General features: G+C 43.0%; 1 protein-coding gene across 1 annotated transcript in view; it reads right to left on the bottom strand.

The window, feature by feature from the left end:
- Positions 1-22: 22 nt before the first annotated feature.
- pcsk5a (proprotein convertase subtilisin/kexin type 5a) overlaps positions 23-15,508 on the bottom strand; it is a 39,240-nt gene continuing 23,754 nt past the window's right edge. Inside the window, exons 28-38 of the mRNA XM_069673874.1 lie at positions 14,363-14,563; positions 12,754-12,837; positions 12,423-12,621; positions 11,456-11,670; positions 9,576-9,818; positions 7,249-7,482; positions 6,965-7,142; positions 6,153-6,370; positions 4,247-4,347; positions 3,496-3,694; positions 23-884 (exon numbers count right to left, since the gene is read on the bottom strand). Coding sequence (XP_069529975.1) covers positions 391-884; positions 3,496-3,694; positions 4,247-4,347; positions 6,153-6,370; positions 6,965-7,142; positions 7,249-7,482; positions 9,576-9,818; positions 11,456-11,670; positions 12,423-12,621; positions 12,754-12,837; positions 14,363-14,563 — 2,366 coding nt within the window. The 3' untranslated portion in view covers positions 23-390. The remainder of the gene's footprint in view (positions 885-3,495; positions 3,695-4,246; positions 4,348-6,152; positions 6,371-6,964; positions 7,143-7,248; positions 7,483-9,575; positions 9,819-11,455; positions 11,671-12,422; positions 12,622-12,753; positions 12,838-14,362; positions 14,564-15,508) is intronic.

Genomic DNA, 15,508 nt, shown 5'->3' with positions numbered 1-15,508 from the left:
ATTTAAAATGCTAATCCAACAACACAACAATTAAAAAGATGAATAATATGCTTCATGAAACTGTCAAAACTAATGAATACCCATGATACATGATGTTATATATATATGCAGGAAGTCATCATACTCCAAACCAAGACTAGAAATCAAGCTTTGATATGTAAACAAGTCCTTACCAACGTTTAACAGTAAGTTTTTCTGCTGCACATTTCTTTTTGTGAATGAATAGCAGTTGTAAAATGCCGCTCATTATAAATAGCTTCTCATGTCTCATTTAGTTCGACTCATATTCAGTGGAGGATAAATGGGTCTGTCCCTCCGGGCAGGAGGAGATAAACAGAGGAGGAGAAAGAGAGAGAGAGAAAGAAGAGGAAGCAGAATGTTTCTTTATCTTCACCGGAACGTGTAGCTCTCATCATCGTACTCCAGCTCGTCCTCGTTGTCCTCTCCCAGCTGTCCGTACCGGAACTTCCTGTACACGGTGCCGTCCTGCCCCATGTAAACAATGTCCTCGTCTTCGTCATCGTCGTCGTCATCGTCCTTAACCCCTGAGCGCCGTTCGCTGACGTCGACCAGCTGGGACTCCTGGAAGCGACCTCCGGAGGAGCCGGCGCCACGGTTGCTGTAAGACGTAGAGGAGGAGCTGTAGCCGCCGTGTCTGCCGCCGCCGCCGCCGCCGTAACCCCCACCAGAGCCCAGCTTCTCGTAGCCGCGGGGGGTGATGTCAGGTGGCTCGCTCTTTGAGCGGGAGTGTCTGACAAGGAAGACGACAGCTACCAGTCCCAGCACCAACAGGATGCAGGCGATGATGAAGAGGGCCAGGTTGCCTCCGGCCTCCTCTTCTTCCTCGTTCCTGAAGGCCAAGTTGGTGGAGAGGACGCACTCGCCTAGAAATCCCACACAGACAGGAAGTTATTAAACAGATTTTAATATTTTCTTAGTGCTGAAACAAACTCATACTGTGTATTTGCTGTTTCCTCCCAAATGTAGCTGTTTTGTTACATAACCCCCTCGACCTTTTACAGCTTTTAAAGTTTATTCTTTAATCCACTAACATCTGTCTAAAGCATGTCCTCTACAATCCAGATCAGAGAAGAAGTAACCAATAAAGAAACATTAATATTCTCATCAGAGTCACCTTCACTTATTACAATACACTCACAGTAATAAGCTTAACAAGCAGCTGCAAGTAATTTGCAGCCTTTGTTTCCTCCCCTGGGTTTTGCCTCTCAGGCTACATATAGACAGTGAGGCTCTGTCTTAGTGCTGTCTGCTGGTGGGGCTTGATGCCAGCTTAGAGGAAGCTCCTCTTATTGTTTTCACTTTGCTTAGAAGATCACTTACAGAATAATAAACCAATACCAGGTAAGAACTCTGTTCGCTATAGTAAAGATCCCAATATGAGTATTCATCACACGTTAGCTGTGAGTCAATCCAGGGGCGGCAGAGTTCGAAGGAGGCGGTCCACGGAGGATGCGTCATTCATAGCCTGCGTAGCCCCTAAAGCCTAGTCTGGTCTACGGACAATTTCCTGTTTCCCTTACCCTTGCTTCACAAACACCGCTCCTGTCGCCTAGCAACAGGTAGCTAGCGGGCTAACTAGCTAGGCTCTACAGTACAAGTATTTTTGTCCACATTTGCCCCTAAAAATAGGTGTGTGCAAACTGGAAAAATAATTTACGAGCACAGTGTGCGAGTGAAGATTACCACCTATCGTAATCTTTTTCCTCCCTGCTAATCGTCCAAAAACTACAAGTCCCACAGTCCAAAAGCCACAATGCACCAATCACAGGAGAGTTTTCTGGGACGACGCAGCCGTGTCACGTGAGAGAAAGGTGAACGCTGTACGATAACGAGGGAATGCTACAAGGCTCTTTTTATTTTTCTTAAAAAAACAGGATTAAATTGTAAGATATAGTGGGTTATTTGTTCTGTTTTGTTTGTTTTCTGTTTGTTTCTTGTAACATGAAGTATGTAAAGCTATCTTGTGTATGCTTACCCGTGCATGTGCACACATCATTATTACACAAATTGCTTTGAACATACATTTTTTTGCTATTTTCTTTTTTTGGCACGTTTTTCTGAGCAACAAGCAGCACAATTGCAATAATTCACTGTTGCGATTGGCCACGCACAGACACATGCGCTTAATAAATGTATATAGTAAACTGTTAATAAACTTGCTGTTGAACATTTTTCACTGTGCTGCTAAATTTCTTTGTGTGCTCCTGAATTTTTTTCATTTTTGAGTTAAAACCAAAAACATTTAAAAGTGTATTCCTCGGCTGCGTAAGAGTCCGCTATCTCGTTTGAAAACTGCACAATGAATCTTGAGATAAGTTGTCGAAGGATGCACCCCATTTGCCGGCCGCATTTGAAGGAGCCTTTGAATTGGGACAGCCTTCGACGTGCTGCTGTGACGCAATCAGCCTTCAAATACATCCTTCGAAGGATGCAGCCCCTGGATTGGGACACAGTTAAACCCCTTTCCCACTGAGATTAGCACGTTGACGCAGGTTGTTCAGACCCGGGAAGACCCGCTAATAAATGCCGATTGTCTCTTTTCCCATAGCCAGTGGAGTATACTCCTTCCGGTCTCTTCGTCACCGTCTGACGTCACAAACGTGGTGAAACCTGCTGCCTAATTTCTTCTTCCCCTCGGATCAGAAGACGCTCTCTCACCTCTCGGTCGCCAGTGTTGCTGCGTCTTGCACGAGACAAAGAACAAATTCGTAGTTGTATGTTCTTCTGTTTTATATGTGACAGCGGCCGGAACTTCATAGCATCGCGCCGGAAAGGGCGAATTAGCGCGTCAACCAGGGTTTGTGTTCCCATGTATGCCGATCGGACCCGAGGCGATAATTACCTGGTTACAGGTTTTATGAGCAGTGGGAAAGCAGCTTAAGCGTCAGGTCTCTTCAGAACACTGAACTTGATTTAAAGCACCTTTAAGAGTAATTATCTAAAATGTTAAATATTCATGACTCAATAAGCAACAGTTAAAATGAAAAATGAAGTTGTTGTTTAATAAGGGTTCAGACTGCTTCATCGGGACAGTGTGGATCAGCTTTGATTCATTCATCAACCAACTGGGCGTCAGAGTTTTCCACTCGTTTCACACCAGCGAGAAGAGCTCAGATTAAAAACCGAAACGACAGACATTTTAATGTCACACAACAAAATCTACGTCACATTTAAGATGAATATTTATGTCAGTTGTGGACTGTTTGGTAATTTATAGGCAACGCCTTGTGGCTGTGAAAGATTACGACAGCCATTCTTCTGCTGTTGTCTGATATTTAATAGACTAAGCAATAAATGAGCCAACTCTAAAATTAATCAAACTTTTAATTACTAATGAAATAATTAATTAGTTACAGCCTGAGTAATTTTTATGACTTCACAAGGAGTATAATCAACACAGAAGTTGAATCCACAGATCCTTCCTCTGTTCAGTCTGGAAAGATGATAAGAGTCAGAATTTGATCACAAGCCTACCTCGAGTCTCAGTGCAGTTACAACAGTCCTGCTGCTGCGTCGAGGCCTCCTCCTCCTCGTCCTCGTGGCGGCAACAAAGCAGACAGCGCCCTCCAGCTTCTAAGATGGCCTGAGGAGGACACATGGTGCAGTTGGCCGAACCGGGGCCTCGACACTCCAGACAGGAGACGTCGCAGACTTCGCACTCGTGGCCCGCACCCTGATGAGAGGCAGGAGACACGCGGCCGCGGCATGAATTCAGCATCACAGCTTCAAAAGAAAAGTGTTATTTCAAAAGGACTGAATGTAACTAATGCTCTGCCTTTCAGCTCAACCAATTAATATGCATCCACCTGCCAGACGCTCTCAGTCCGCTGCCTCACAGCAGGAGCCAGGAGATTTATTTTGAAATCATGACACAGTAATAATTTTCACTCTGCTGTGCAGTAATAAGTCAGCCTGAATTGCATTATATGGCACCCGGGGCCAAAACATTAGTTAATAATTATTTTGGTTGAAGCAAGGACAGGGGAAGAATTTTAAAATGAAAAGTTAATATTTGTTAAATTAAAACTTAATTAAAAAAAGAGCATGGTGGTGCAGACGCCCCATACGCAGAGGCACAGTCCGGGTTCCACTCCGACCTGCGGACATTTGTTGCATGTCAACCGCTCTCTCTCTTCCCCATGTTGTCTGTCTCTCTTCAGCTGCCCTATCCAGTAAAGGCAAAGGCCAAAGGTAATAATTAAATGAAAGAAAATAGCATGGATACCCGCACTACAGGATACTGGCCGATGTAACACATGGACTCGCACATGCCGTCAGAGAGCAGGAATCCAGGGAAGCACGAGTCACAGGCGCGGGAATCTTTACCTGAAGATAAAAGACAACTCAGAGGTGAGTCTGGTCATGTTCTATATTTGTGTTACTGTCAGCAACTGAACAATGAATTGATCAAACTAACAAGTAGAACCTGACTGGAGATATACACCGATAACATTATGACCACTGACAGGTGAATTAAAAAAGATGATCTTGTTACAATGGCCCCGTTCAGTGGGTGGGACATGTTAGGCAGCAAGTGAACATTTTGTCGTGTTGGAAGCAGAAAAACTGTGAGCGACTTCGACAAGGGTCAGATTGTGATGGTTAGAACATCTCCAAACCTGCAGCTCTTGCAGGGTGTTCCCGGTCTGCAGTGGTACCTACCAAAAGGGGTCTAAGGAAGGAAACCTGGTGGACCGGCCAGAAGGCTGGCCCGTGTGGTCCAATCCAACAGAAGAGCTACTCGAGCCCTAACTGATCATTTCCCAGATCTCAATCCAATCTGAATCGATCCACTGGGATGTGCTGGACAAGTCCGATTCATGGAGGCCCCACCTCGCAACTTACAGGACTTAAAGGATCTGCTGCTAACGTCTCGGTGCCAGATACCTCAGCACACCTTCAGAGGTCTAGTGGAGAGCATGCCTCGATGGGTCAGGGCTGTTTTGGTGACCAAAGAGGGTCCTACACAACATTAGGCAGGTGGTCTAATGTTATGAATGTTTGGTATATATTGACATAGTTGCGCCGATATGAATACCTTTTGCTTGAGGGGAATGAGGAATGGTGTCAACCATAGCCTGTATAAAAAGATGGACGACATGACAGCTCCCAAACCCTCTCTATCGCCCCCTGCTGACTGGCTGCAGTATAGGTCATAAAGCCCGCCTCCTCCATGTTAACAGATGGGACATGAGTCAAACTATAAAATCAAAATACACAACAAATAAATGTTTCTCAAACATGGTTTCTGTCATTATAGTTAGTTCTTATCATGCTGATTCGTCCAATAGTTCATTTTTCTGACGAGTTTATTTTTAATTAGTTATTTGATACTGAAAAAAGGATGATTGACAGCTCTGTTGACAAATCTGGCTCCTGCAGCCGATCTGTTCCGGATTAGCAGAGTGGAGGACGATCGGTGAGAGGAGACATAACAAAAAGTCCCATTTTAGCTGGTCTCCACTAACAAGAATTGTCTGCAGCCAGAGCCTGGTGTTGAGTGCGTTTCTGAACTATACTGACCATGGGCCGTTGGATGCATTTTGAGTCAATCGTTCATGCACTGTCCTGCTGCACATATTAACTTATGTGCACTTAAGTCCCAGATAAATACACTATTTCTTCCCATTGTGGTTATTTGCTTTTTTGGAAGAATGTTAAGCTACTTATATTAAAAATTAAATATTAAAGCATATATTTATCACTTAAGATGTCTGTCTTTTGTAAGCAACACACACAGGCTGAGGGAGTCGGATAGTTTTAAGTGACAGAGTTGGTTTTGCTCTTTATCTGGGATTTACTGAAACTAACAAAAATATAAATGTTGACAGCTTTGTCTTGTGAACATTTTAATGATTTAATCTTAAGTTTCATTATTCATTTAAGATGTATTTGAATTAATGCCCTTTGGAGCATATACACTATGCATGAACCTGGACTGCACTGTGAATAAGATTAATGCGGTCAGTTCACAGCACAGCGCGAACAGTTCAGCGCTTTTGCATCTGCAGTCCTGGGAGAAAATAAAAGCATCAATATCTCATCACCTATGTGAGTGTGTGTGTGTGTTTGTGAATGTGTGTGTGTGTTCGTTCCACAATATTAAATTAGTGCTGAGTGGACACTCCTACCTGAGCACGCTCTGCAGCTGGCGTGGCAGTGCTCGCAGGTCCTGTGCGCGGCGTCGTGGTAGTATCCCTCGGGGCACGAGGGGAGGCAACGGCCTTCCTTCCGCAAGTAGATGAGACCCAGAGCGCAGCTCAGGCAGCTGTCCTCCCCGCCCCCGATACACTCACCGCAACTCGGGTCACACTTCTCGCACATCCCCGAGCCCGTGTTTCCATAGTGACTGGTGGGAAAGTTGTGATGGATTAGATTCAATTAAAGCAGATGAGAGTTTTGTTTGTCCTCAAAGGAGATTCCTCTCTGCAGCCACTCAGTCACACACGGCTGTGAATGACCCAAACTAGCATGACAGAGGGAAGGCAATCATAACAGAACACTTCTGAGGACACTGGGACAGATTGTGGAAGAAAAAGTCAAGAGTGGTACTTCCTGTTTTTGCTGCGTGGCTCGCACACAGGTCAGAAAATATGAATGATGATGGGTCAAACAATAAATAGCCTCGTGTCCTTTTTGAGAGTATTTTACTGCATATCAATTTAACAGCACATTAATTTAACTCTCTCAATCACCGCTTCCACAAATAAACTCAAGTCTAATTAGCATTTTACAGGCCACATGCATTGCTGTTTAATTCTCAGGCTAAATTAGCCTGATCTCCAAATTGCATCCCTGTCCAGAGAGCTAAAGGAAAGCAGTGGTTTAGTGTCCACAGTGACATTATGGGCCTAAGCTGATCTTTTATTAATGACAACACTGTGTGACCGCATTTAATCTGTTGGATGAGCGGCACAGCTGGGCGGCGGGGAGGTTAAGCTACCTGTGCTGGCAGGTCTCCACACACTCTTTGCCTTCTCTGAAGAGGTGGCTTTTACAGGAGAGGCACTCGTGGCTGTTTTCCCCCACGCACGTCAGACAGGAAGCGTCACAAGGCTCGCATTTCTGGCCCAACTCTTCCTCATAGTAGCCGGTGGGACATGTGTCCACGCAGGTGCCATCTGCAAGCGACAAACACACATGGCGATCACGCAGCCACACGAATAAACAAGTCACAGATGCTCGAACACGTCAGAGGATTCACAAAGCCCTGCAAACAGGACTCACTGAGCAGGAGATGTCTCTGGTTGCAGCTCAGGCAGTGGGTTTTGCCAGGACCCGAACACCTGTGGCAGTATTTGTGACACGGGTGGCAGTCCCCGTGCTGGTCTGCGTACTGGTGAGGCGAGCACTTGACTGATGGGACACAGTGGCCGTGGCCCTCGAGCCTGTGGTCCTCTCTGCAGCTGGTGCAGGAGCCAGAGTGGGGACCGGAGCAGGTGAGGCAGGAGGCATCACAGTCTGGAAGCAGAAAACAGTAACCGAATGAAATGATATTTACACACCGACAGTCGAGCAGAAGAAATAATACTTTTTCTGGGCTTGATATTTGTCTGAAAACGGCCCAAAGCTTTGGAACACACTTCCTTTCTTTTAAAAAACCACTAAAGCCATTAGCTTCCTCTGACTTGACTGATAGAGCCTAATTTAAACTTTGCACTTTTAAATGTTACTTTATTATATGCATCTATTTACTCAAAATGTTAACCTAGTTAGTAGTTAGTATCACCAATGTTAATACGCCTAATTAAGTTAGTTAAGTTAATATAATGTATATATTTATATATCAACAGTATTAAGTGGGTTATATTTACCTTATGTTTTGCATTGCATGCATTTTATTTTTTGAAATTTATTTGATCTAATTTTTATCAAATTGATTTTTTTTTTTTTTTCATTTTGTTTTTATTGGAAGCCAGAAGATTTACAGAGAGCAATTACAGACATTCTGCTTTGTGCCTATTTTGACAATTATACGTCACAACAAAATCTAGTGCTGATAGGGAAGAAACAAATAATAAATAACAAAATAATAATAATAAAATAAAATAAAAGATAATAATAATAATAAATACATGGAGTAAAATAAAAATACATAAATTAATTAATAAATATAAAAATAATTTATTAAAATGTATTTTTATGAAGTTATAACAACAATAATAATAATAATAATAATATAGCAAAAAATAAATAAAATAAAAACATCCAGGTTCAAATCAATTTTCATCGGATTCATCACAAGTTATGAAATTGATTTAAATTTTATATTATTTATTCTAATTTAATCTTCTTTTTTTTTTTAACCTTATTCTTACTGTTCACTTAGTTTTTATTGAGTTTTGCAGTGAACAAAAACAGTCACAGACTAAATACATAGAAGGTCCAAAGGGAATTTCAACATCGAATGCTTTAAGAAACCCCGCCCCTACAAGCCCACTTTCTTCTGATTGGCCAGCTCCGTAACCTGCTGAGGCTGCACTTTGTGACGTCACAAAGTGCAGCGTGTAGAAAAAACAGTGTGAAACCTGGCGTTCACAGCAGCCTGCAGACTGAGCTGAGGAGCCTGGGCATTACTCCAACATTTTACCTACAGATTTGAAACTTCACCCACATTTAGTCTGGACATCCAACACTGTAACATTATATATATGTCTTAAAATGTGAAACAGCATAATACTCCCTCTTAAAGTAGTTTTTATTTTCCTTTTTCTTTTATGTTTTTATTGTTTATTTTTTGGATAGTGGAAACTGTAGCGAGACAGAAATGTAAAGAAAAGAGAGGTCATGAGATGCAGCAAAGGGCTGAGAGTTGAAATCAAACCCGGCTGTTGCAGCGAGGACTCAGCCTCTGTACACGGGGTGCATGAAAAGAAGACACTTTACCAGGTAGTTTCCACCTATTGTGTTCTCAAAGTGTCTGTGAAAACATTTCTGCACCTGTGTTCACTTCAGATAAAAATAAATGAAAAAAAAAAATCCCCCTCCGTCCATTTTGCAGTACACCAATGTACTTCATTTTAAAAGTCTTCCTGCTGGCAGCTACTGTATGTAGCAACCAAAGTGGGCTTCGCCTACAATGCTTTCCTGGGAGAAACACAGCATCCTTTGTGTTTTTTGAATAACAAAACTGGAGCAGTGTGTTTTTCTCTAGGGAACCGTCTTTGGCATCGCTGTTCTGTTTTTCAAGGTTTGACAGCTGCCTGTTAACCGTCTGAAAAGCGTTGCTATTTTAGTCGGAGCCAAAGTCAGGAAACACACTCAGGCAGAGGAGAGGAATATAATTGAGGAAATGCATCAAGGGCATTCGACAGGACACAAAATGTTGCATAAGTGAGGAGAAAACAAAGTTGGAGGAGAATTGGAGCATCGTCATAGCCGAAAAGAGCAAGATTTCTAAATGTTTGATAAACAAACCTTCTAATAAGAATCAGTAAATAAACAGGTTTCTTAGTTTTATTCAGACGAGTACATTTATGACCCTCAAATTAGCCCTAAGATATTAGAACTTTGTAACAGGCAGACAAGCCGGAGCTGCATGCTTTGTGATGTACCTTTACACTCTCCTGTTAAAGCCTCTCTGTAGGTGTGGGAGGGGCAGGGGGCCAGACACGCCCCGCTGTACAGCGTGGCCTCTGGGTCCATACATGTGTCACAGTCGTTGTCGTTGGGGCCGTCACACAAAGCGCAGTCAGGGTGGCACCGCAAACACTCCCCCTGGTCTTTGTCCTCAAAGAACCTCTCGGGACAGTCGAGCACACACAGGCCCTCGTGGAGGAAGTGATACTCCTCACAGCCTGAACAAACAACAGACTTTAGGACAACTCACATAGTTACTACCCTGAAGCCTTAGAGAACAACAGCTGTGTCTCTGATAAGATATGAATGAGAAACAGACGTCACACAGGTGAATCAGAGGTGTGCGTTATGACCAGCGACTGTGTAGGATTAGTTGTCACCCATTCATTTATGGACTACCATTTGTAGCCTTGAGTTTGGCGTTCACGCCGTTGCCATGTTGTTGTTTTGTGGAGCCAGAAGTGACCATATTTGGACTACAGGATGGAAACACAGTACTACGTCTGAAACTAACGTTTGAGTCCATCAACACATTAGGAAAACTAAGGCTATAAACCAAACGATAGGTAGGTAGATTTTTCATCGGACTTGTTTTCTTAACCAGTTGCGTCGCCCCCTGCTGGCTGTCAGAAAGAATGCAGGTTTAAGACTCTTCAGGCATAACTTCACTTTCACTTTTGAAGCCAAGAGGCTACGACCAATTCTTATAAACATGCTTTGGTTATGATGTGCACTCACATGCACTCACATGCACACGGTAGCGGAAGGAAAATAACATTTTGGACAATGACATCTACACAAAATGGATTTAAAAATTCAATAAAGTATCTATCCATCTATTTAGTGGAAATGTTATAGAACAAGACTACTGCAAGATGTCAGCATGCTAATATGTTCACAATAACAAGCATGTCATTAGCATGTTTAGCATGTTATTATGAGAACACATCCATCTAAAAAGCATTTAAATCTTTTATTTCAAACCATGAATTTTGGAGGAAAAGTCAGAGGATCAACAAAGGATGAGAGTTGTTGCGAGGCCCTGTGCGAACTTGACGTGCAAGGACTGCTCTTTGACATGCATGCCTGCTAGCTTCACACACCTGCACAGCCACCACATCTCTGGAAGTGTTGAAAAATGTATCCAGCGATCCTCGCAGTGACTTATTAAATTCTTCCTTTTTTTAATAATCATTTTCTTTTTCTCAGCACCGGACACGTGTTTACCAAATCTGTCACACTCTCGTACGGCCGACATTGTTTCCCCTTCTCCTTCGTCCTTGCAGTGAGCAGCGAGATGGAGCGCGCACTACGTAACGACGCAATATCAATCATAGAATAAAAAAACTCAATAATTTGTTATATTTTATAAGTTATATTTTTGAGTATGAAATTGACAAACAGGAATTTCGTTTCAGAATCATGGTGGGTCAACAACAGTCTCGAAAATATTAAATATAGTAAATAAAGACAGGGTTGCCAGGTTGGGCTACTTTTGAAGTGTTGTTGCAGACTCTGTGCGAGGCCCTTTAGAGGAGTGAGGCTCTGTGCCTTTGCACTCTTCTCACAGCCCATTGAACGGTTCTAAATAGGATACAAGGTGTGGGGACCATGAATGATTGTACAACACTTTTAATGGCAAACCATAAATTTTTTCGATTTATCAGTTCGGATCAAATAAATAAATGAACGAACAAGTGAGCTACATTAGCGACAAGAGCCATTTGGCTAATGTGGGAATAGCACCAAACTTGCTTGTGAGAAGGACTATAAAGAGGTGAAAACACAGTGTGTGTTAGGCTGAACGAGCTCAAACAGCAGAATTCCTCCAGCTTCACATTGTGTGATTCAGTACCTGTGCACTGCCCGAGCTCGTTGCACTTCTCACAGGCTGCGGGGCAGTGATGACACTCCCCGTCCCTGACGGTGTGCGCTGGAGGACACTCGTCCACACACTGGTGCTTGTGGAGGAGGAGAGGTTCTTCGCAGCTGAGGCAGTGGGTGGAGTTCTTCTCGCAGGACGCACAGCCTGCAGCACAGCTCCGACACACCTGGCCTGCAGGATAGCCTCTGTGAGACACAAGACGGTACACTGGGTTAAATATGCGTGGATGCTTTGCAGTTGCATCCTTGCCTTAACATGTAGATTATCTTGAAATTACATTAGTTAAACCAGGCTGCATTAATTAGGAGTATAAACATTGGTGATGCATTAATTGATTTGTTTACAACATGTATGTTAGACTGCATACATTTAACTTTTAACTATGTTAGAAAAAATACATCTAATTTGCTCTCATGATTTTGTGTCGTGATGCTGCAGGGGTGAACAAGAGGCCTGGCATTTTGCTCTCCTCTCTGCTTCAGTCTGCAGAGGACAACTGATAATTTATCCGGACAATCATGTCGTACTTAAGTCTTGCTAAAAATAAGACAAAGCTGCTTCATAGTTGGTAGTAAAAGTAAGATTTAAAAAATGCCCTCACGGCCAAAAAGTTACAAAAGTCATCTCGGTGCTAATGGAGCTTCAAGGACCTCGAAAGCAAGGACGAGATCTTTTTTCAGTCTCAAGGATGCCACAATTTAATGGCACATAAACATCAAGTAGGAAATGTCAAAATCATGGCCAGCAAATACATCTCTCCACATTTTGGTTCTTCATAGCCAGATGTTCAAAGGATTTGATTTCAACATCATTATGCCAAAAGGGTTAAATCTCCACCATATTTCCTACCTGAAAATATTCAATGTCAAGCGCAGCATTTAAATGCATTTAAATTTGCGATGTTAAAGAACAAAGAGTGACAGGATTGACCCCTGACCTGGCACACTGCTGCACACACTCTCCGTCCTGCAGGAATAACTGAGCCTTCCGTGTGCTCTGACAGCGGGTGCAGTGCCGAGCGTCCACACACTGCAAACAGCCCGCAGGGCACGCCTCGCACACACCGCTCAGCCGACTGGCAAAGAAACCCCCGGGACACTTTGACACACATGTTTGCTGTGTGGTCAGAAACCGCCCTGCAGGAGGAGGAAAGAGTAAACATCAACACGGCGAAAGAGCCGGATACGCTGCGGAGTAACCTCTAAAAGATCAAACTGCTGTTGCAGGCCTAGCAGCACATAAACACCTAATCTAAGTGTCTGACCGACCTTTTGCACATTTCGTACACTGGTTCTTCTCCTCTCCGGAGCAGGACTCGCAGGAGGAGTGGCAGGCCTCACACTCTCCATCATCTGCAGGTTAAACAACACGGTGAACGGAGACAGGGCGTGATTCATTGCATAACAACACAAGACGGACGGCCAGCTCTGATCCAGGACAGTCATTGCACAAATCACTGTCCTGGCTGACGGATGAAACCTGAACGTTTCAGTCAGATGGGAAGTCATCTCCCTAATAAGTGGTATAAGGAAGGAAAATGGGAGCTAGAACAACAATATTGCTAGAAGTCAAATTTATATAGCTTATAATTCAACAGTTTGGGAGACACACTAATCAACTTTCATGTCAGAGTCATATGAAGAGATTGATACCACTCTCATGTTTGTGTGCTAAATGCGAAGCTAAAACTAGCAGCTAGCTTAGAAAGACTGGAAGCAAGCTCAGGGAACAGCTAGCCTTGGAAACTCCTCTAAATTGTACTCATTAACATGTTATGTCTCGTTGTTAGCTGCTGTATTAATAATTAATTGCTAACAGAAATTTAAAAATGACATGTAGTGATTTTATTGGGTTAGCCTATGTGCTGTAGAATTTGCAAGTCATGCTAGCTGTTTCTCCCTGCTGTTAGTCTCTGTGCTAAGCTAAGCTAACTGCCTTCTGCCTGTAACTTCATATATATTTAGTGTGCAGACATGACAATAGTATCAATTAAATAAATATTAAGTAAATATTTGTTTCCCAAAATGTAATCACTGTCAGAAAGCTGGAGCTAGCGGGCTATTAGCTAAGCTAGGGATAAACACAAGAAACAGGAGGAAACTACTAGTTCAGCCAGGTCCAGAAATAGTTCCAACGTGTCTTCCTGTAAAACCACAACTTGTTTTTAAAACTCTGCTTTATATTGATTAAAAGACAGAAATAAAATGTGTTAATAACTTAGCTTAAGTGGTGCTAATGGGCTGGCTGTTCCCCTCAGATTCCAGCCTTTGCGCTAAGCTAGGCTAACCGTCTGCTTGCTGTTGCCTCATATTTAAAAGATACAGACATAGTTGACTCTCTCATCTAACTCTTTGAAGACATTTTGGATAACATGCTTTTTAACAAACAGCAGCATTAAAAAAGCATTTGAATCAACTGTGAATTACAAAGCCAAATTGCTTCCTGCAACATGTTCAACAATTTGAGGCTAGGTTTTTGTAGCTGCTGAGACTCAAAGTTTCAGACTAACTTTACTTCTGTGTTCATTTTCAACCTTTGCGTTAACCTTTGTACTTTTCTCCGAGTTATTTTAGCTCCTATAATTAAGATGTCTTGCCTCACACTAATTACGTATGTTGTCTAAAGGTCTGTCCAACTAATTCTTAGGGGGAACTAAATGTTCAGCATATACAATCAATTATTTCAGAGCCCGTATCTGGCCGACGCTCAGTAGTTCTGTCTGTTTTGAGTACTTAAGTTGGTACAGGGTTCAGGGACGGTGGCACACAGACCAATTACCCTGCAAGATTTCTTTTCTGCCCCTGTGAAAGTGCCCAAATCCCTGATTCATTATGGGCAGACAGATGGATTAGTGGGATACTTAAGTATTAGCCTCACCGCTCCGAAAGGTCTTACTGGGACAGACCTCGTGCTCGGACACACACTCTCCGTTTTCCAGCGTCTTTCCATCCTCACACGTCAGGCAGTCGCCGTCCTCCGGGCCGCTGCACGTCACACAGTCTGACTGACACTCCTCACAGTCATTGGTGTCTTCATCGCCATAGAAACCGTCAGGACACTCTGAAACACAACTCCCCTCTGGAAAGAAAGAAGAAGTTTCTCTGTTTTAAGAGATCAATATTGCATGTAACCCACTTAGCACTTACTTGTACTTTACATTAAGGGGAAATCGGACAATTTCACACATTAAGGTCTGTCTAAAGGTCTTTGAGCGTGCTACAGCAGGTGTGAAAGAAATTGCATTAAGCTTTTTCTGACTTCAGACGGACTGCGTGAAGTTTGATAAATCAGCTGGGGATGAAGAAAAAAAACATTCGCTCCTCATCTCGACTCAAGGTCAACGGCTCGAGGCCACATTACCTTCTGCTCACACACCTCTCTGACCAAAGTGTCTGCGGTCAAGCTTCAGTGTGGGTAACATATGGGGAACAGTGTGAGCCCCAGATATGAAATACTGAGGCACAAATAAAGTAAAACGGTAAAGGCTTACAGGGGCCCTGCCTTTTTATAGAGTGGCTCAAAATCCAGTTTGCAAGTAAACTTCTGCACACTGTCCAACTTGCAGAAAATACATTTATTTGCTTGCACTGTTTCGGTACTCGACCTTCATCAGGCAATCCTTTGTTTGACGATGAAGGTCGAGTACCGAAACGTTGCAAACAAATTAATCGCTATTTATTCTACACACTAGAATCTGTAGGCAAGGACGTGGGTTTTCCGGGAAGGGAAGTTTTCTGGTTTCCTTTTGTAGTACGCTTATAGTCCGAGTAATGCTGACCAATCACGTATCAGCAGGCTGCGGCATATGCAGGAAAAACAGTCCGTGTGGAGAGCAACGGATCAGATCGATCCGACCTCCGTTCAACAAACGAGCATTTAAAAAGTTTTCTTCTCCTCTTGAGGACAGACCTGACAAAGCTTCATTTTTACTTCTTACAAATCTGCATCATGATGTTGAAATTTCAGCAAAGGTAAGACAGTTGATTAGAAGTTAATCACAAGAAAACGGTTTCTCTTTCTGTA

The sequence above is a fragment of the Semicossyphus pulcher genome, unplaced genomic scaffold (genome assembly GCF_022749685.1).
Source record: "Semicossyphus pulcher isolate SPU_LCO1_2020_fin unplaced genomic scaffold, fSemPul1.0.p SCAF_22, whole genome shotgun sequence".
Taxonomy (NCBI): Eukaryota; Metazoa; Chordata; class Actinopteri; order Labriformes; family Labridae; genus Semicossyphus; species Semicossyphus pulcher.
This window is presented reverse-complemented; position numbering and strand designations above follow the sequence as displayed.